At 38.0% G+C, this 23392-nt stretch overlaps 1 protein-coding gene across 1 annotated transcript; it reads right to left on the bottom strand.

The window, feature by feature from the left end:
* Positions 1 to 360: 360 nt before the first annotated feature.
* Positions 361 to 4632, bottom strand: LOC125661016 (uncharacterized). The gene is made up of 6 exons (XM_048892856.2): positions 3945 to 4632; positions 3584 to 3781; positions 3238 to 3373; positions 1233 to 1487; positions 765 to 836; positions 361 to 592 (listed from the first exon to the last, which is right to left on the bottom strand). The coding sequence occupies exons 1-6, from the start codon at positions 3955 to 3957 to the stop codon at positions 526 to 528; spliced, it is 741 nt and encodes a 246-aa protein (XP_048748813.1). The 5' UTR covers positions 3958 to 4632; the 3' UTR covers positions 361 to 525.
* Between the last annotated feature and the right edge of the window lie 18760 nt (positions 4633 to 23392).

The following is a 23392-nucleotide window of genomic DNA, read 5'->3' on the forward strand; positions in this document are numbered from 1 at the left end:
AATATCTGGGATCATAGATGCGTGACGTCATAAATAAATATCGACATTCGAACAAGGATCCCTCGTTGGCGGAGCGAGTCTCCTAACCAATAAGCGATAACGAAAAGTAAAATATATATCTAAAGCTAAAGCTACATGTAGCTTTGAACTGTGTTTGTCATCATATTGCGGAGTGAATTCTATTCATTCAAATTTGATATCCAGAGCGAACTGTTTTCATCCAAATAGAAATATTTCTTTTCACACATGTACATTGTAAATTCAGAATAAACTGTATCTAATTGGCTTCGGAAAACGGACAACCTTATCCCCTCTAGATCCATCACCGTGACTTATTTTAGTTTGAATGTATTGGGACAATATTTGTAACTCATCAAAGTTTCATTTGGCATTTTTATTTTCATCAATCAGTTTTGTCTTGCAATATATACATGTATGTAACAATTTCTCTAGGAATATCACAGTTCAACATAAAATACAATAAATAATTCAATGGGGATCTCCTCTACTAATCGTTAAAATACATCAAAATGGCGTCCTATCATCCTCCACCACTTCCTGTATTCGCGACTGACGAGATAATCTGTTGTATCTGAAATAAGAAACGAATACAAGCAAGTAAATACATGATGTCAATAACAGATTGCGTTAAGCATACATTCCAATTCGAGGTTCACATATAATTTCCGAAACAGTAAATCTGATTCTATTTTAAAGATTGAATTCCCACGAAATTCAGCATAAAGCAAAGAAATACAAGATACCTGTCATTCTCATACATATCCGTACTTCCGGCAGAACTCCACGCTCGCTGCCCGTCATCCGGTTCGTCCACTCTGAAAATATTTTTTAAACACAACAAAAATAAATATGTTGAATTTTTTACACCTTGTAATGCAGCGAATGCCAAAAGCTCTATACATTGAAATAGAAAATGTTCGGTGTTGAGCTTCTATAACTTACATGTTCATATAGCCTAAAGATTCCTCATGAAAGGAACTGGCGTACATGTAACTCTCATGTACATAGATCCTAAAGACCACCAAAGGAACTGTCGTACATGTAATTTACATATATCCCAAGGATCATCAAAGGATGAACTATTGAAACTTACATATAAGTTAAAGGAACTGTCATTACTTACAAATAGCCTAACTATTCCACATCCAAGGAACTGTCGTAACTTACATATAGCCTAAAGATTCCCCATCAAAGGAACTGTCGTAACTTACATGTAGCCTAAAGATTCCCCATCAAAGGAACTGTCGTAACTTGTCTGTCTGCCCGTCCAGCCGTTGTGTGCTTGTTCGTTGTACCAGCGTGTCTGTGGATGTACTTCGTTGCTGACGTAGCCGGGATTACAGAAGCTCTCAAACATCCCGTTTTTATGCGGCATGTCTACCACGGTCTCCTGGTATTGAGCTTCCTGTGGGAAGTACCGAATGGACGCCACGGACTCCGTGCTTTTACCCAACTCGTCTCTGGAGCTTAAATAAATAAAGATGGACAGTTTTTTACTTCCTTTGCGTCACTTGTAGAAATTTTCACTCATATTGAGATTTCATCTGCGGTAGGTGAGGCGTCACAAATTTAGACCTAGGCTTAGTGCTCAGGAGTGTAACCTATAACTTGGAGGCCTGATATCGCTGTACAGCAGCAAATATCATCATTGCATTTTGGGTTTTTTTCCATTTAGTGTTATGTCCCTTCATGTTCTTTCTCGTGCTAACACCTGCTGTGACAAGAAGTCGTGGTTATTAAGTTTCATCGGAAAGACTCGTGACTCGCACTTCCAAATGTTTGAGTATCTGGTCAATGATTAGTCCTTACCTATTTCAATGTCTTACGTTTAACGCCATCAAAATACGAGCGTGACTCGAACCCACGAACAACCGGTCACAAATTATTAAAACAATGCATTTCATATGTAATTCTTAACACGAGTTTTGATTGGTTAACAAGTCGGTGTTTTGTGTTCACTCCGCTGAAGTCGGTAACTTAAGTAACGTGATGTCACAATGCATCGTTTTTGTACATGCAAATTCAAAAATGTAAATTAATAAAATGATAATCACAATTCAAAGCTTCTGAGTAATATAACATGTTCAATAAAATTAGTATAAATTTCATTAGGTGAAATAAATCAAATAGACTCTTTTTTTCTTTCAAGCATTCTGATACTTGTACAAAGCGGGACAACTCTTACAAACATCGTCTATAAAATGACATGATTGCAACTGGATAACGATAATATTCAATTACATAGAATTTAAGATTAATAATGTCAAACTGAAACGGTATCTTACAAATACGAAGGAAACCGGTTTTCTAGACGCATAAATTCGTCCGCATGGAGACGAAATCGATTAACTTAATACACAGTATTATGACACACAGCCATGGTAGTTCAAAGGCGCTCTCTCCCTCTCTCTGTCTCTAGGTTATGGGCTAAATTTTTATTCCCTATCTCAAAAGACCTGCCCCTTCGACGTTAAATATGAAACTCGCGGGTCTTGTAAATTTGATTTACGTTAAAACCTTGACCCTGTGTCACGTGAGGTTGACATTGATACCATAACGAACAAAAGAACTGAAAGAACGTAGACATGTATTTATTGTAGTTATAGTTACATGGGTGTCTATCGAACACGTGTTTTGTTTTTATATTTATACCGAAAACAAAATTCCATTGGTTTCTATTGAAGTTTCTGTTACCTGTTATACAGGTATTTAAATTAGTGAAGCACGGCTTCTCGTGATTTTGCAAGTAAGGAATTGGCCCCATTCGAAGGCTCTCTTCCTGTGCGTTTTGACATGGCACCCACCCACCCACCCACCCACAAAGCATTTATGAATTGTTTTATTACCGATCTTATTTTCTCATTGTAGAAAACAGAAGATGTAATTTTTCTAAGAAGATATTATATACAATATTTGATTTCTGATGTCAATAAACTGCACTCTTGAGAGCGCTTCTGTACCTACACACTGTTTATTTATAGTATAAATTATTTATGTTCGGTTGAGTGTAACGAATTAGAACATAAAGGAATAATATGTAAACTAGTTTATATAAGTAATTGCGCAATCCTGTATAAATAAAGGATATTATTATTATTATTATAACGTTTCAGCAGAACAAATCCCATACAATGCACAATAACCCGTAACGTTTTTAAAAAATTGAGTAATGGAACTCCACTTAATGACTATCTGTTACTCATAATAATGTATTACCTTTGTGCTAAAGGCCTTCGAAAAACACACAGTATTCTGGCAATGAGGATGGCGAAAGAGAGAATGACCAGGACTCCGCAGCTGGCAAAGACAGCGATGTAGATCTTTGTTGAATCAGGGACCCCATACATTACATCTACAAGATTGAAATCGGTGTTTAATCATATTGGGCGAATGGTGCTGTTTTCGGTATGTGTACTTGGTTCTGTTCTTAGTCAAGATTATGAGAGAGTGGGCGAAACTCTTGCGATCAAAATGCATCCGTAATTAAATATTTATTGATAAGTTTGTTTGAAGCCGGTGTAGTGGTGAAGTTGGACAGGACTAGAAGGAAAGTCAAAATTACCTGAGCAGTGAGGCAGTGTTTCGAGATCCCAGCTTCCAGATTCTAAACATATGGCTGCGTGCTCCCCTACCACGTGGTAATCGTCTGGACAGGAAATTGTCACTTCCGCGCCAAAATATCGATCACGTGTATTGAGGATGATCTCTGGTGTCGCATGTAATGTTTCCGTCTTTGGTAGACTTAGCAATGGTGGGCATTCTGCAAAAAATAACAATATTCTGAAGTATTACATAAAAAATATCCTAATCGAAAATAGAACCTAAACTAATAACTGAGTACTGGCAGTGAAAACATCAAATGATTAACACAACGTTGGTAGATACGTGTTGCACAAGAAACAGAATTCAAAGATGAAACCCACCTAAAATACTCATGGCGCCTAATCACTAATGTTAAGTTCGTGTAACGTTTCAGTAGAACTGTGTTGAGTTTAAATACAGCCGTAAAAAGTTTTCGGTACAGCCGAGAAACATCTAAAGTTTCAGTACAACTGTGTTATGTTTCAGTACAGCCGTGTAAAGTTTCAGCAGAACCGTGTTATGCTTCAAAATGTCAGCCGTGTAAATTTTCAGTACAGCCGTGAAATGTCTAAAGTTTCAGTAGAACCGTGTTATATTTCAGTACAGCCGTGTAAAGTTTCAGCAGAGTCCTGTAGAGGTTTCAATACACCCGTGTAAAGATTCAGTGCAGCCGTGTAAAGTTTCAGCAGAGTCCTGTAGAAGTTTCAATACACCCGTGTAAAGTTTTAGCAGAGCCCTGTACAGGTTTCAATACAGCCGTGTAAAGTTTCAGTACAGCCGTGTAAAGTTTCAGTACAGCCGTGTAAAGTTTCAGTACAGCCGTGTAAAGTTTCAGTACAGCCGTGTAAAGTTTCAGTACAGCTGTGTAAAGTTCCAGTACAGCTGTGTAAAGTTTCAGAACAGCCGTGTAAAGTTTCAGTACAGCCGTGTAACGTCTAAAGTTTCAGCAGAGCCTATATGTTCGACAAGTCAGTCCTCTTCATGTTGAATCATTTACGCCTTCTGTGTGTGGAGTTTTCACCACTTCTTATCAATGATGCATAACCTGAAAGATTAAAAACATGGAGTTAAAATGGAAGAATGTGAAGACAGTGCACTTGTACTAAGCGTGACATAGAGATGATAATGTTTGTATGCTGGAAAACGTCATCTTCCTGATCGATATTGAGCAGTTACACAGAAACTACAGCATTCTAAAAGATGAGGCCTGTGATTCACATCTCTCACTTTAGCCGCTGAATTATTTTACCCATTTTTGTAACTCCACCTTCAAACCCAATGATCATAGTTTAAAGAAAGTTGAATTTACTCTACATCCGGATGCTTGCGTACTAATATTCAATGTAAGATGTATTTCATCTGCCCAGTCACTGACGACTAATTTGTACCAGTTTTTGTTTGTTGTCTTTCAGAAGTCGATAGAAACTTAATTCTTGCTACAGTTTTTAATTAGGAACGCGCACTTCAAATTTAGCTCAGGGGAACTAAAATAATTGGATATACATCTTATAAAACTTACAAGTATGTACGTAAATTAAAACCTTGACAATGTGTTTAACACTATAATCACAAATGTTACTTTCAATGCAACGGACCGTTGACCGCCGCGGTGGTCTAGAGGTTAGAGTGTTCGCCCCGCATGCAGAAGGCTGGGGTTCGAATCCCCGGCGGCCGCGACAGATCTCAGTCGTTAAAACAGATAGTGACAGTTCCATCGCAAAACGCTCGGCATCAGATGTGAATGTCACGGGTCCTCGGAGATAAAAACGGATGTCCCGTGTCACAGTAGGTGTGACACGCTAAAGATCCCGCACTGTTCAATGGCTGTAAGCGTCGAGCATAGGCCTATATTTGAAGCCCCTCACTGGTCTTGGTGACGTCTCTATGAGTAAAACATTCTCTAGTGAGACGTTAAATAATATACAATCAACGCAGCTGGGATTTCAATTTTTGTGGTTTTTACACGTAAACTTACGTCTTAGCAGTTTATTTCTTCGAACTTCTAATAGACAGTCATTTTTAAAGGAAAATGAATAAATAAATTTGCAATTTTTAAAAGAGTTGTCACTTTCACTAAGATCATACAAACTTTACGAAGTGTGTGAAATATTGATACACCTCTGGTATCTAATTTGAGCGCATCATATCCAAGACTTTACAAAATGTAGTTAGTAGGGTATCCGGGTTAGAATAGGTCCTCGGTACCCCTTGCTTGTCGTAAGAGGCGACTCAATGGGACGGCCCTTCGGATACAACGGCAAAAACCGAGGTCCCATTTCATGTGCAGCAGGTGTGGCACGATAAATATTCCTCCCTGCTTAAAGGTCGTACGCGCTGAGCATAGGCGTAAATTTGCAGCTCTTCACCGGCAGTGGCGACGTCTCCATGTGAGTGAGAAACTCTCGAGCGGAACGTGAAACAATATACAACCAACTTTAGACAGGTACACATAGAGAGTTATTACTAACAACAACTGCCAATAAGTATTTCTATTTATAACTATTTGTGGTTCTACTTGATTGACAGGGAAAACCGATTGGCCGCCAACGAATGAGTGCAATGGTCAGGAAAAACGATTGTACCAGAGGCTTCATGAGAAATTGTCCAGTCATTGTCACGATAAAACATGATATCGTCATTGCATATCAAAAGAAAAACACAGTTACATGAAGAAGCATAGATAAATGATTTAGAGTGAAATTTTTGTCCTTTGAACAGGTTTTGAAACGCAGAAATAGATACAAATAAATCAGAACAGATTTGTTTACCCCCTAATCAAAAGGACAATTAATTTAAAAATAATATATTTTCCATTGTGAATTTGCTAGAATACCGAGCCTTGAGCATGCACCGCTAAACCCTTGGTGGGTTTTTTTTCATATTGCATTACAAATGTCACATTGGGCGGGTCATCCATGTCCTATGGACATACTTCTAGTTGGATATATATTTATGACAGGTGAAATTCAGGTGATGCTGGACAGGTTTATACCATGCACTGATACACAGGGGAAGGTAAGTATTTGTGGGAAATGTAGCATAGGATACACACAGGATTATAGTGTATCCAGGGGTTAGATAGAGGATAGTGTGAGATACTGAGATTTGAGTGAGATATAGATGATTGTGGGATACCGAGCTTTGGGTTAGATATAGATGATTGTGGGATACCGAGCTTTGGGTTAGATATAGGGGATTGTGGGATACTGCGCTTTGGGTTAGATATAGGGAATTGTGGGGTACTGAGTTTTGGGTTAATCATAGGGAATTGTGGGATACCGAGTTTTGGGTTAGATATAGGGAATTGTGGGATACTGAGTTTTGGGCTAGATATAGGGAATTATGGGATACCGACCTTTGAGTTAGATATAATGGGAGCGTTGGATACTGAGTTTTGTGTTAGATATCGGGTAGTGTGCGATACCGAGCTCCGGGTTAGATATTGGGTTTGTGGGATGAATTCTAATTTGCATAAAAAATCTCATTGGCAAAATTCCAAAGCTTTTGAAAATATACAAATAAAAATGTAGGCGAGAATCCAGAGTTAACATGGATAGTTCTTTGTTTACTGGCAAGCACAGATGTAACACTCTCCCCTCTCACCGCTGCGACATGATTTCGGTCCCCGTGAACGGCAGTGGTGGTATGTGAGAGGGTTTGGTGGTCGCCAGCTCGGACACGTGGGTTTCCTTCGGGTACTTCAGTTTCCTCCCACACAATGACCCTGAACATCAACATCCGTGCATCAAATGACGCCAGTGGAAATCAAGCTTGAATCGAGCTATCATGGGTTTGTATATATGTATATACCGAATAAACTTTCAATTTGTTTACTGACAAGCATAAAGAGTTTCATACAAGGAAATGTTAAAATTTAAAAACACTTACAGCTGAAGTTAATTTAAATAAAGAAATTCAATGCTTCTTTTTTATATAATTCTTTGTGCTGATAATGAGCTGATTATTCAATTCGCCTGCACATTATTGCGTGATAATAGCAAAATATATGTGCAGAAGAAGAAAAATGAACATGTAATGCTTGAATATCGCTTTATAAATGATTTATCAACAAACAAAATGAAAGAAGCATCTTTTTTGTGTTATAGAGAGTGACGTCTACCTGTGCACCGTGTGTCAGAACTTCCGTGTGCCTGGCGCGGGCCTCACAGTCCGTACTTCCCTGTGATCATAACATCATAACCACGACATAAGACGATCGACTAAGGCATACATAACAAATGACTCACTAATGAGAGGATATTGTGTGTAGCTGAATACCACTACTTGAGACCAGTGTATATATATCTATTGTGTAGTTGAATGCCAATATTTGAGACCAGAGTATATATAAAAGATAGATTGAGTAATGATAACACTATGGTCCATCAGATAGAAAAATTTAAATTTAGAAATTTAGGAAAATTTTAATTTGTAGAAGAAAAACAATTCCATGTGTTGTCTACAGTGCATTCAGTAAAAGAGGGGGGCTGTATAACTATATAATTTACATTTATCTGTTACATAAATGGTAGGCAACTCTGTACTTTCTAGACCAAAAAGGAACTGTTTATATTTTGACACCGAATATCTTTTGGAAGAAAGTGTCATGTTGTTTAAAACTACGTGAGGGCATGAAATGTGACGCTTTACGCCAGCATGCTCATCTTAGCTGGCGTGAAGCGTCATTTTCCATACCACTGTGTATCTTCAAAATTGAAAAAAAAAATATTCTTCTTTACTTTCATTTCTGTCGAAATATTCCCAGCCGTTAAAATAGTTGTAATAGATGTATATTTATAAAGATTCATACACACGTTGTTTATATTCATGAGGAAATGGCTTTCATTTTAATCGGTAAAGATATCGAAGGTAAAACCAATGGAAATGTATATATTATTACATGTAAAAGCATTTTGCAGTTTATGATTTCGTTCTATGGAACATTGTCATGAAGTATTTCTTGAAAAGCTATTTCGTGATGAAAATCGCATTATTTTAAAACTGCGGAGTGCTTCTTCGCCGTAAACATCAGCGAATGTACATCCACAGTACATCCACAGTACTATTGTCACTTTACAGTGTGTCACTTCGCTTGATTGAACATGTAAATTTCACTCACTGATTGACTGTACAGTTTTGAAACAAGAGACCCATGGACCACATCGCTCACCTGAGTCACCTTGGTCCATATCAGAAGACTTTCCATATATATTTGCATGTAAAACCGTAGTCCCTATCATGGCCCCAAACCTACCCCTGGAGGCCATGGTTTTTGCAAACTTGAATCTACACTATGTCAGAAAGCTTTCATGTCAATGTGAACTTCTTTGGCCCAATGGTTCTTGAGAAGAAGATTTTTAAAGATTTTCCCTACATATTTGTATTTAAAACTTTGATCCCCTATTGTGGCCCCATCCTACCCCAGGGGGCCATGATTTTAACAAACTGAATCTGCACTATATCAGAAAGCTTTCATATAAATCTCAGCTTGTCTGGCTCAGTGGTTTTGGGGAAGGAGATTTTTATAGATTTTTCCTATATATTTGTATGTAAAACTTTGACCCCCTTTCGTTGCCCCATCCGACTCCTGGGGGCCAAGATTTTACCAATTTAGAATCTGCACTATATCAGGAAGCTTTCATATAAATCTCAGCTTTTCTGGCTCAGTGGTTCTTGAGAAGAAGGTTTTTTTTAAAGATTTTTCCTATATATTTGTATGTAAAACTTGGATCCCCCTTGTGGCCCCATCCGATCCCAAGGGTCCATGATTTTAACAAACTTGAATCTGCACTATATAAAAAAAAAACAAAAAATAAACCAAACAAATTTGACCCCCTATTGTGGCCCCATCCGACCCCTGGGGGCCATGATTTTAACAATTTAGAATATGCACTACCTAATAAAGCTTATCTATAAATTTCATCTTTTCTGGCCCAGTGGTTCTTGAGAAGAAGATTTTTTAATGACCCTACCCTATTTTTACCTTTTCTTGATTATCTCCCCTTGGAAGGTGGCATGACCCTTTATTTTAACAATTTAAAATTCCCTTTACCTAAGGTTGTTTTGTGCCAACTTTGGTTGAAATTGGCCAAGTTGTTTTTGAGAAGAAGTCAAACATGTTAAAAGTTTACAGACGGACGGACGCCGGAATACGGGTGATCAGAATAGCTCACTTGAGCTTTTAGCTCAGGTGAGCTAAAAATGAATTTGAGATTTGGATGACTACGCTACGATTGATCACTGGGCTCGTTTCGTTGAAATATATGAAGAGCCTCGCCAGAAATTTGCGCGCTCGATCATGCGAAGTGACACGATATTATCGGAGCGGTAGTATTTACATGTCCTAATCATACGTGAAATGATATTTCAAAGACTACATAAAAGTTTCACTTTATACCGGAGGCTGAGGTGTGAAGGGGGATGGTTGAGAGAGAGAGAGAGAGAGAGAGAGAGAGAGAGAGAGAGAGAGAGAGAGAGAGAGAGAGAGAGAGCAGTTTGCACTTCCGACCTACATGTATGGTAATGAAACATTAATGGTAACCCCGATATCATTTTAAAGTTATATTGATATAACTTATTACATGTATATCCTACAGAGTATCTACTAGTAATATAAATGATAAATGATATGGTTTTGAGTCACAATATGACAGAACAATTTGAGGGTTGAATGCGACATGCAATCCGGGTACTGGGGACAAAGTCCTCCTTATCTGTTTTTGTCCCATGTGTAAAAATCATACGCAATCTCAAGATAACCATTGTTCTTTGTATTCCGTATTTCCTACATGGGACATATATCACCCCCCCCCCCCTATTGCATCCTAGGTTTTTTAATAGCATGAACAACTCATTTTACTGGTATTATCAAATCTCTCAAGGATTTCAGTTTAGAATTGAGGTTTCATTCTTTCTATACGAAGTTCCCGCCCGTGTGCCTTACACGTAATGTCATTAAGTTACAACATGTTTAAAAATACATGTATTTTAAGGCTCCGGCGTATTTTAACTTCTGTTTAAATACACATGAGAACTATTTTAGTACTTTACCTAAACTCAAATAGTCGATTTGTTGAAAGGGGGACCGCTGTACCCCCTCTCATGTATATTCGTTTTAAGCTGTACATCCAGAGTTGTAGTGCTATTTCGGAAATCCCATGAGGTTCTCGAAACCAGATATCAATCGATCCATGGATTCAAGAGTTTTAGCGCTATTTCCGAAATCCCATGAGATTCTTGAAACCAGATATCCATGGATTGAAATGGGGGGGGGGGGACCAGACCGGGAAACATAAGGTATACTTACTGTTTCTTATGAAAATATTTATATGATGAAAAACTGACCACGTCGTACAAAGCATGATTATGTTTCTGAATGCCTGGACTGGTTACTTTTCTATTTCTCACCTCTCTTCGTTTTATGAAATCAAAAATCTTAAAGATATAAAAAACGAACTTCGATCGGGTATCAATCAATTTCTGGCTAATATATTACTCATTCATTTTATTAACGTTTACGAAAGGTTATCCCATTAGAGAACAGGGCACCTATTCACAAAATGTCTTGCGACTAAGTTCAAAATTTACAAACACTGTAATTTTCTTATTTTTCATTTCTTGTAGACTTTCTTAATTAACATGTAAAGTACATCCATGGTTGATAAAAGTTGAATACATACTTATGATCTTGTGATTATCAAACAGAATTCTTTTTTCCATCTTAGTCGTAAGATATTTTGTGAATAAGGGCCCAGGTCAGATATCAGCGTTTATTGTAAAGCTTGTGGGGTTCTTTTTTGGGGGTGGGATGGGAGGTGGATTAACGTTTTTTTTTTATAAAGCTTGTGGGGTGGGGGTGGTGATTGTTTGTTTTGTGTTTACGAATTATTTACAGAACAAGGCAGGTTATTTATAGCTGATGTAAATTTTTGGGATGGGCAATAGATGTTTACAGTACGCACGCGTGTAGATAAAAAAATGTTAAATGTATACATTGAATTATAATGGCCTAATTTGTCCCTCACAAAATCATATCGCCGAATTTGAATTCGGTCGGATTCATTTCAAATCATTATATATAAACAGTATGCTTAGAATTATAAACCTGTGATGACTTTAATTAATTAGACTAGCATAATTAAAAACGGACAGAAATCAATGATTATACATGCATATAACATACAAATGACCCTCACTTAAAATCTTGTCAAAGTAACTGGAGGGAAGCAGTACTAATTTGACAATGCAGGTTCGTGAGAGGTAAACATGGCAAAGTATACATAATCAGTACGTATTTGATAAACTGACAAAACACCTGTCATCTCGCACCTATTCAAGAATCCAGAGGTATTGACCGGAAATTCTTTGCCAGTGGCGTGTGAAAATGGACCTCGGACATTGCCGTAGACATGACAGAAGATGAACGTGCAGTTTGTTGAAATGCGAGAGATGGACACACAAGCACTTATTTAGCGTTGACAAAACCGATTAGGGTGAGAAATGGCGGTCGTGTTGTGATCCGCCCCCGGCGAGTCTCATTCATCATAGCCTGTTAACGGCTTCTGGTCAAAGTTGCAGGGTTTGATAAATGTTTAAATGTAGGCATTTCACGAAAAAACAGCTAATAAATAAGTGCATATATCAGTTTTCATACACAAGAATGCACATAATTTAGGACGTCGCGAGCATGTTACGCACTAGCATTTACACAGTAAAACCCGATATCTGGAAACAATTTATTTTAGATAGTAAATCAAAGATAAAAGAAAAATGATAATTCCTGGTACCCAAACTAGTTAATATCATTTAACAATCAAATATATGCCATGAAACATGGTCACCATGCATCGATACAGTGTCCAGTTAATCCTAACGCGCGCCACTCTAATTCGTTTATATACGGACGGACACTGCCTGGTGCCTCATTCTATTAAACTACTAGAATAAAATACCTGAATGTTGCTGGGTAAAACCCCGCCCCTCCTTTTGTCATATGTTTAATATTCATGTATAGGCATACTGCTGACTTTGTATTTGGTTTAGGGTGAGGTGTACCGACCGCGGGGTACATGCACTGGGCGGACCCGTCCTACATGTAATACTACACGGTATTTTATTTCCAAAGAAGAAAAGTAAACCAATACAGATTATGACAATGTTTCACTAATTTACTCGAGGATAGAAGACAGAAAAAAACCAACCTAAAATAGATTTCTTTTCGGAAAGGAGATTTTGATAAAATAATCCTACTGAAATTTGGTTATTTCCATACAATAATATAATTTGTAAACAAAATTGCGTTATTTTTATACTATAACTTGTTATTTTTATACAATAGTTTGGTTATATGAAATGCTCGTATTTTTTTTTTATGATTTCATTCGTGATAGATAAAATAAAAGATATGTACATTTCATAAATTGTATAAAAACATGTATAAAAATTAAGGGGGAATCTAAAGCCTTTAGTATAGTGTAGTTGATATTACGGCATATTACGCATAAAACCTTAAAAGAAAACCAATGTTTAATATTATTACTCACTTTTGTTCTCAGAACATGAATTGTAGTAAATTCCTTGCTATGACTTCCTCCCGGTACATACACACACGTGTTAACAAGCTTGTTCTCACACACGCCGAATAGTTCCTCTAGCTACTTTACACCTGTCAACCTTCCGCCGTCAAGGAACCAGTCAAATCAATAGACCGTGTCGTGTTCCGTGTCGACAGATTCACGGTACATTGATCATTCACATGAATATGTAAATACAGTAAACATAGAAGTATATCTAACCCCTGGTAGTCAGGGACTTGACGTACATCAACAATGACGTCACACACTTGATTCCAAACTTTTTTTTTTCATTCTAGCTGATGTTATTTAAAAACCTTTTACCATTCTAGAAAAGTTTGATTATCTGGTCATTTGAAAAAGATATAAATACTTAAAGCATATGATTCATTTATATCAGTTTACTGTAGAAGGTTGGTCCTAAAGACGGCAAGCTTTGTTAAAAAGCTGTACTTGTTATAACATCTTATTCAGTATACCTGAAGCGCTTAAATGATTCAGATTAAACAGAGGATGCATGATATCAGGTGATCTTGAGGTTATGAATATTCATTAAACGTGTAACTTTATCAGAAGTTATTTTATCGCGTATATTTAATGGCAATTCGTGGTGTAAAAATTCATTTTAAAAAATTGAAAAGTTTTTATAACACAGTATTTGAAACACAAGATGAATTTAAAAGCAAAATATACTATTTGTCCACTTGTAATTACACAGAGAGGATCCTGTTCGATAAGTCAATGCACATATCATAGCCCCCCCCCCCCCCCCCCCACACCCCCCTTAGTCAACAACATACACCATCGGGCGATCCCACCTCTACCAGGCAATTCTATCTCAAGTATTGATATTTATTTTAACTGCAGGTACGAATACATATTCACTCATAAACGTTTCCTTTGCTTTGAAGATGCATCAAGTTTCCATAAAGCATCATATTACATAAATGTTGGTTTAAACATTTTGTAGGTATCCCTTTAGAGAGCCTCATGACGCCAGTACAAGTGTCAAGGACAGAAACATGACATTTCTATTCGTAAAATGAATACATGGGCATGACTGCATTTTCTAAACTTAATTTTCCCCGTAGATGTCTCTTAGCAGAAATGCTACAAATGCCGACAACGGTGGTTTTGATTAAAAAACGAACTTTTTTGAAAAATAATTCAATAAATCTGTGAACAGATTCCGGAAAAACACATGTCAATTTGCCGTTTCCGATGCTGGAATTAGTGATCGTTATTTTGTATCCTTTGCGTTTTGAAGTGAAAAAGTGGACTTTTTGTGATTTTCAAAGATTCTTGAAATGCTTATAATGGATTAAATGGGGCTCTTCGATTCAAAACTTTAACTATAAATGGAACTCCGAATGTTGTATCAGTTACATTGAAAGTTGTTTCATTGAAAAGATACGAACATGAAGAATGGGGTATGGTAATACTTATGTAGCAATATTCTATCATCACCTGCATGTGCTGTTTATATATCTCAACTGATTCGATACGCAAGAGCTTATTCTGCGTATGGTCAGTTTTTAAATCGAAGCAGGCTACTGACAAACAAGTTGATGGTGCAGGGATTCCAACAGTCTCGTTTAAAGTCAGCATTTCGCAAATGCTATGGTCGTTATAACGCTATACTTTGCCAGTACAACTTATCATTGGGTCAAATGCTGTTTCACGTGTTTCATACCGATTGTTAGGCCGTTCTTCGCACACTGATTTTGACTAGTGATAACTCTGTTTACCTGATCAAGATATAGGGCTTACGGCGGGTGTGGCCGGTCGACAGGGGATGCTTACTCATCTTAGGTACCTGATCTCACTTCTGGTGTGTCTAGGGATCCGTGTTTGTCAGACTCTCTCTTTTTTTGTATTCCTTTTAGGAGTTGAGATAGACCACTGTTCGTTATCTTCATCTTTCATACATCAATCATCCATGTATCCAATATTTTTGTTTGTCCTTAAACATATGAAATGCCCTCCATACAAATGTCACCCACCCAGGCATTGCGGAATGTTGAACCTCTTTGTGGAATCTGTGACGAAATATCTGAGGGGGCTAGTTGTATTCGGCACGCCTGCGTGTCACAATTTTTCTGAATAAAATATATCGCTTAGTTGTAATCGTACCTTTCGGGCTCGATAATTAACCAGAAGTCGCACGTGGTGAGGTCACAATAGAGATAGTTTCAATATATAGACAAGCACTTGAGGCATGATGGTTAATGCAACACGTCCCCCTCCTAACCTTCTTTTACTTATGCATTGTAAATAACATTGAATATCATCTAAAATGTAATAAATCACATTTTCAACAATTGTAAAAAGAAAAATATTTTCAAGATTCAATCTCTCATAGAAACAATATTTTCTGTGAATACTATATTTTAAAAACAATGTTCAACCGCTTTACTCGTATATTTGACTGCAGAACACCATGCATGTATTATTTAAAGGAAATAACTTTGTAAATATATTGAATATCAAATCATCTTTCTTCTATAACATATTAGTTGATAACAAGTTCATTACACCAATCACAGAAAACTTTTGGACGGAAAAGTTTGACATTCCGAAATCTTTATAGAAGACAATTTATCTCTTAAAAGTCGCAAAAATTTCAGATAAACAAATATCAGAGTTTAACTATAAATTGTTACATAAACTTTTGAATAATAATCTGAATGTTAATCCAAATATACAAAAATATTGTGAAAACTGCAGTGAAATTGAAAACATAGAACACCTTATATATGCCTGCAGATCGTCTAAAAGAATATGAAAAAGGATTAATAATGTACTAAATCTTGATATTTCTTGGAAACATATCGTCATAGGCTTTTATAATGAAACAAATCTATCAGAGGCTCTTAATATTTTTATTTCTTTCATTGCACTGAAGATTTATAAATATAAAATGAAATGTAGACTAACTGAAACAGTGAAAATTTATATATCTCAGTGAAACGGGCTTTAAATACATATCAATACATTGCAGAAAAATCGTATTCAAATGTATGTATTAAAAATATATTTAAGAAAGTTTGTACAAATTTTGATACTTCTTGATTTGAATTTTGTATATGAGAGGCCCGATGTGGAGGGAGACGGCTCCTTCACATTTTGTTTACCTAGAGGCAATTGGACTCTTCGTGTATGTGGTAATGTGCCTAACAGGTAAACAAGGGTAGCCTTCCATGCGATAAATAATAGTGTTTTTTGTGTGTGTGTGTGTTTGTGTGTGTGTGTGTGTATTTATGAATAGTATGACTTGACAATCCAATCTAACTATTGTAAACTTTATTGCATGAAATTGCATTATGTTGATGAATTATTTATATATTTGTTGATATTGAATTAAATAAAAGATAAAAAAAAAATTGTAAACAGAAAGATCAACACCGATAACGAGATATTCACTAATACGTAACAGATTTCGATCATCTTGTATATTTACAAATAAGTATAAAAAGAAAATAAAAGTGTTAATTCCACATCAGCCACAAAATAAGACAGAGGAGGTGTATAATCCATGCCCGAAGGTCTAAGGTTCAACATGGATTAATTCTAAAGAATTGTACGTCAATGTATAAATCAAATCCATTATCATATATAATGCAGTTAGTGGCCAGTTTATCTAAAATTGTACCACTCCCTTCCGAATATACCAAGTACCAGTTAGGATCTTATATGCGCGGTTTCTGTTTAATATTATGGTATTTAGAGAAATTGTAATGAAGGAACGAAGGGGTTGGGGCTCTAGCTTCAAATGGGCCTAGGCAAGGTAAATATGTTGGAAAATATGATATTAACAATTTGAGTAGGATTTATGTACATAACAATTGATGGAAATCTGACGGCTGATTAATATTAGACACTGGGGAGGGACTCTTATCTATTTAGTAAATAATTATTTGTCATAAAATTGGGAACCACTGTGTGTTGTATCCTAGCACCTAAAATTTGGAATTCTAATATAAATATAAAAAGTTGAGGGCAAAATACATATCGATATCTAAATGACACTAATTATCATTAGTTTAATATCTTTGAAAAAAAAATTTGATAGGGCTCAATATTCGCGTAAGATATTTCCGTAAAAAAAAGCGATAAAGCTAAAAAGTAAATTGATCGATTATGGCTTTATACCGTTTTAGCAATATTTCAATCATTTTATGGCGGTTAACTAATTGAAATATGTTTGGTTGTGAGACAACTAAAAAGTAAAGAAAATCAAGTTCAATTGAGTGTTGATCACCACAACAAATTATACTGGAAAACATTGGCCACGATTGACGCTCGGGCGCTCCGAATACAACTAGCCTTTGAATGCAATACTTGCATTACATGTGATTAGGTTTACAATCTTCAGACTTCAAATTCTTAACTAGCAATGTACCTTGGGTAAAAATGTTGGTTTTAACTTTATCACTTTGCGGGTTGGCTGTGCACAGAATGGACAAAAAGAAACTACAAGATTTCGTTAAAATGCAACATACATGTATCTTTCTAAGAAAACAACCAAAATTCCAATATAACGAATCCAACGAACATTCAATAACTGGGAGCTGATGAGGGATCTGACTACAACATCACTACACTGATGAGGGATCTGACTACAGCATCACTACACTGATGAGGGATCTGACTACAGCATCACTACACTGATGAGGGATCTGACTACAGCATCACTACACTGATGAGGGATCTGACTACAACATCACTACACTGATGAGGGATCTGACTACAGCATCACTACACTGATGAGGGATCTGACTATAGCATCACTACACTGATGAGGGATCTGACTACAGCATCACTACACTGATGAGGGATCTGACTACAGCATCACTACACTGATGAGGGATCTGACTACAACACCACTACACTGATGAGGGATCTGACTACAGCATCACTACACTGATGAGAGATCTGATTACAGCATCACTACATTGATGAGGGATCTGACTATAGCATCACTACACTTATCAAGGATCTGACTACAACATCACTACACTGATGAGGGATCTGACTACAACATCACTACACTGATGAGGGATCTGACTACAGCATCACTACACTGATGAGGGATCTGACTACAGCATCACTACACTGATGAGGGATCTGATTACAGCATCAGTACACTGATTGATAAGGGATCTGACTACAGCATCACTACACTGATGAGGGATCTGACTACAGCATCACTACACTGATGAGGGAACTGACTACAACATCACTAAAATGATGAGGGATCTGATTACAGCATCACTACATTGATGAGGGATCTGACTATAGCATCACTACACTTATCAGGGATCTGACTACAGCATCACTAAACTGATGAGGTATCTGACTACAACATCACTCCACTGATGAGGGATCTGACTACAGCATCACTACACTGATGAGGGATCTGACTACAACATCACTACACTGATGAGGGATCTGACTACAGCATCACTACACTGATGAGGGATCTGACTACAGCATCACTACACTGATGAGGGATCTGATTACAGCAACACTACACTGATTGATAAGGGATCTGACTACAGCATCACTACACTGATGAGGGATCTGACTACAACATCACTACACTGATGAGGGATCTGACTACAGCATCACTACACTGATGAGGGATCTTGCTACAGTATCACTACACTGATGAGGGATCTGACTACAGACAACATCACTACACTGATGAGGGATCTGACTATAGCATCACTACACTGATGAGGGATCTGACTACAGCATCACTACACTGATGAGGGATCTGACTACAACATAATTACACTGATCAGGTATCTGACTACAGCATCACTACACTGATGAGGGATCTGACTACAACATCACTACACTGAAGAGGGATCTGACTACAGCATCACTACACTGATGAGGGATCTTACTATAGCATCACTACACTGATGAGGGATCTGACTACAGCATCACTACACTGATGAGGGATCTGATTACAGCATCACTACACTGATGAGGGATCTGACTACAGCATCACTACACTGATGAGGGATCTGACTACAGCATCACTACACTGATGAGGGATCTGACTACAGCATCACTACACTGATGAGGGATCTGACTACAACATCACTACACTGATGAGGGATCTGACTACAGCATCACTACATTGATGAGGGATCTGACTACAGCATCACTACTAAAAGAAAAATGCAAGAACCTCATTCCAGTTTCTGGACGAGATGGCAATTCTCTGCACAATGCAATATCCGTAGTTATCGCTTGTCACAAACATCATGCCATGGAGTTGTGACTTCCTACCGCAAGAGAACTAGTACAGAACAAGACGTTCCATGCAGAACTAAGATGCCAATCTTGAGTTATGCTGTAAAAGTATTGACACATATATATGTGACTGCGCTGTAACTGGCTCTTAGTAGTCAGCTTGGTTCATGCATGCTATATGCTCAATCATTCGGAAACCTATTCTGTCAGTTGATCCAGATCTTGATGTACCTATGGATAATTAATTGAGTAGCTCTGTTCCACAGAACATTTCATCCCCATATAAAAGGGGGGAAAACAATTCATAACAATTATGTGGGGTGGATGAACGTGAGGAATAGGAACTTAAACACCACATCACTTCGTTCCAATGTCAGAGGCCATTAATCTGGACATCACAAATGTCCCTCCTTTACGCCCCGTGAAACAGGAACCCACCTGCAGTCCTACTGAAAATCTAAATTCTCTTCTGTTTTGTGACACCAATATGAACTCTTTCAACGAGGACTTTGGTGACACAAATTTTCCTTCTTTACCACCAATCAATTCACAACCCCCTGTAGTCCTACAGAAATGTCTTGTAACATCACTACGAACATTTCTTACGATGACGAATTTGCTGATCGAAACACAGGGGGTGATTTACAGTTGATGTATGTTACATCACTGGAGAATGTACATGTGCAAAAACATTTACAGAAACCCAAACAAAACATGACTCCTGTCTGACTACCCTTCAAGAGTTTACACAACAGCAAAACCTTGTTGTAAAATATCACAGCGCATATATCTTCAAAAACCGAACATCTGGAAACCCATTCAGCAAACTTAGTGACCCGAGCCTCCGAAATTTAAATACCTGTATTTGCCGGTAGTAAGTTATTAACGTCAGGATTTGTTTGGTCAATTTGACTTTGTTAAAATCCGCTTTAAACACGCTTACAACAGTGGTTAGAAATAAACTTCAATATATGGCAAACTGTCTAAGTCTTGACAAAGCTATCCTTTTGTTAACTTTTACATGTATTCACTGCTATGACTTTACTCCTACTGTTGATAGAGTCCTCCGGGTTAGAATTGGTCCTCAGTACCCCTTGTTTGTCGTAAGAGGCGACTAAATGGCGGGGGGAGGGGGGGGGGCTTCGGATCAGACCGCAAAAACCGAGGCTCCATGTCACAGCAGATGTGACACGATAAAGATACATCCCTTCTTAAAGGCTATAAGCGCTGAGTTTAGGCCTAAATTAATTTTGTAGCGATATGTCAATACAATTTCATAAGATACATGTATATCATAAGACTCGTTGTATGTTGTATCTTTGAAAAGAATTAAAAGACATTTCATTTACATAACCATGGAAACCTGGTATTTCATATCTAAATTCTGATCCCGACTGAATATTACTTAAATTGATAATCACATCCTTATCCAGACGGCCAAAAACGAATTAATTTTGCTTGATGAAAGGTGAAGATAACGAACAGCGATCCAGCTCATCAAATGTTTACGTTTGATCAAGCTTGAAAATTCACTATGATATACCAGTAACCTTTAACGATTTCTTGGAACCAAATGTCTGCACATACAGAAAGGGTGAAATGATGACTTGTTGCGTACCTCCATTCTACAAAACGAATTCTTTCTTTTATTTGCACTTTTAGAACCGTACAAAGGTTTTTTTCCAAGTCGTAATAAGGACCTGCGCCAACACGGTTATCAGCTGTGTTGGTTGAGTTATGATCGGACTCGGAATACGGGCATTCATTTCGCCCGCTTGGCGCCATATTGTTAGTTTGTTTATTGCCTGTGTTCGGGGAAATAAAGAGTATTTCAGTGACACGTTTGTTGTGGACTTTCTCCAACCGTGGCGTGGTGGCAGCGACTTCGACCCTACGTCTCCGGAAGTAAACAACAAGGATCCTCGTGTAAGTAGTTCTACACGCACCCGACAACGTGTTTACCTGGCACAAGTATGGCAAACACAAACAGAGCACCCAGACAATGGTGTCTTTCCAAAACTGAATCTGTAAATTCCTTCGAGAATTGGAAGCAAAACTTAATATACTCATTATCCCTTGATCCAAACTTTGCTGCATTTTTATCTCATGACGCACAATGGGCCAAAAAATCGAAAGCTAACCCGAATCGGGATTTTGTAAATGACGATGACCCGATTCCAGAGAACCAACGCCGGACAGCACAGCAAAAGTCAGCCACTCTAGACCTTATGCTTGGTCAGATCGCCAATTACTGTACTGTAATATCCCGCAATGTAATAGTGAAGAACTCGACTTCTTTGGAGCAAATATGGCAGTCCATAAGGTTACACTTTGGTTTTCAGTCATCCGGCGCCCATATCCTCGATTTTAATGATATCACTTTGCGCCAAGATGAGCGTCCTGAGGATCTCTATCAGAGACTTCTAGCCTTCTTTGATGACAACCTGCTCAAAAGAGAAGGTGGTATCACACACCATGGCGTGGACATCGACGAAGATGAAATGTCGCCCACAGTTGAGAACCTCATCGTTCTGACCTGGCTTCGCTTAATAAACCCTTCACTGCCTAAACTTGTCCAGCAGCGCTATGGCACAGAGCTTAGGGTGCGTACATTGGTATCAATAAAGCCTGAAATATCTCAGGCTCTCCCCTCACTTCTTGAGGAAATTCGCAACAACGAGGATGCCAGATCATTCCGCACATTCACTCAACCTCATAAGGATATTCGTACTTCACATAGTCAGAGACCACCGATGAAATCATAAAACCGTTCCTGCCCATTATGTAAACAAGCGAAGCACACCAGTACTTTTTTCCTCAGCGAGTGCCGTTTTCTACCAGACAGTGACCGAAGATACATGGCAAAAGCGAGACAAATCCTTGGCATCCTTGATGCAGATCAATACACTGACTCTGACATTGATAACCTTGATGAGGATTCCCATGTTGAGCCTAATGTTAGTTTAGTTAGCAACCGTGTGTCTATTCGACAGTCACCGTACCTAGATGTTTTCTTTCAACACACTCATGTTCGTCTCACAATTGACTCTGGAGCTACAGGGAACATGATAAGAGCATCAACTGTGACTAACTTGAATGGAAAAGTCAGCCCCACCAACCAATCAGCTCATCAAGCCGATGGCTCTTCACCATTAAAGGTTGTGGGTGAAACAAAGTTGTTCTTCTCCAGAGATTCCCACTCTTTTTTATTTGAAGTACTAGTGATCGAGAATCTAGACGTAAATGTTCTTGCGGGTATTCCTTTTATGGAGGCAAACGACATAGTTGTTCGACCATCCAAACGTCAAGTACTGATTGGAAATGACACTATTTACACTTATGGATCAGTTACCACTGCTAACAGAACTGCCCTAAACAGCACCAAAGCACATGTTCTTCGTACAGTGGCCTCTACAACCGTGTGGCCAGGAGACTATCTAGAGGTAGACATTCCAGGGTCTGTACTTAAGCGTGATAGTTTACTTGCCATTGAACCTCACCTTTCAGGATCCCTTGTTACCCCTTCCATTGTACACAGTGTTGGTAACAAGATTCGCATTGAGAATACTAGCAGTGATCCTGTAACAGTTCGCAAGCATGAACACCTTTGTGATGTCCGGCAGGTTTATGTTCCATCAACAGAGCCAGTGCCCATCATGTCGACAGATACCTATGCTAGTTCTGAGAGCAACTCCAGACATTTAACACCATACTCATCACTAGTCACAGTACATCCTGATGGCGTTCTTCCCTCAGAGACCGTTCAAGCCTTTAAGGATATTCTTGCAGAGAATGACTTGGTTTTTAGCCCTGTCTCAGATGGTTATAATGGATACGCTAGATCCTTTAAGGCTGAGGTAAACATTGGACCTGTCATGCCCCCACAGAGAAAGGGTCGACTGCCGCAACATTCTCGTAATCAACTCGAATTACTTCAGACCCAATTTAAT

This window comes from Ostrea edulis, chromosome 8 (assembly GCF_947568905.1).
Source record: "Ostrea edulis chromosome 8, xbOstEdul1.1, whole genome shotgun sequence".
Lineage (NCBI taxonomy): Eukaryota > Metazoa > Mollusca > Bivalvia > Ostreida > Ostreidae > Ostrea > Ostrea edulis.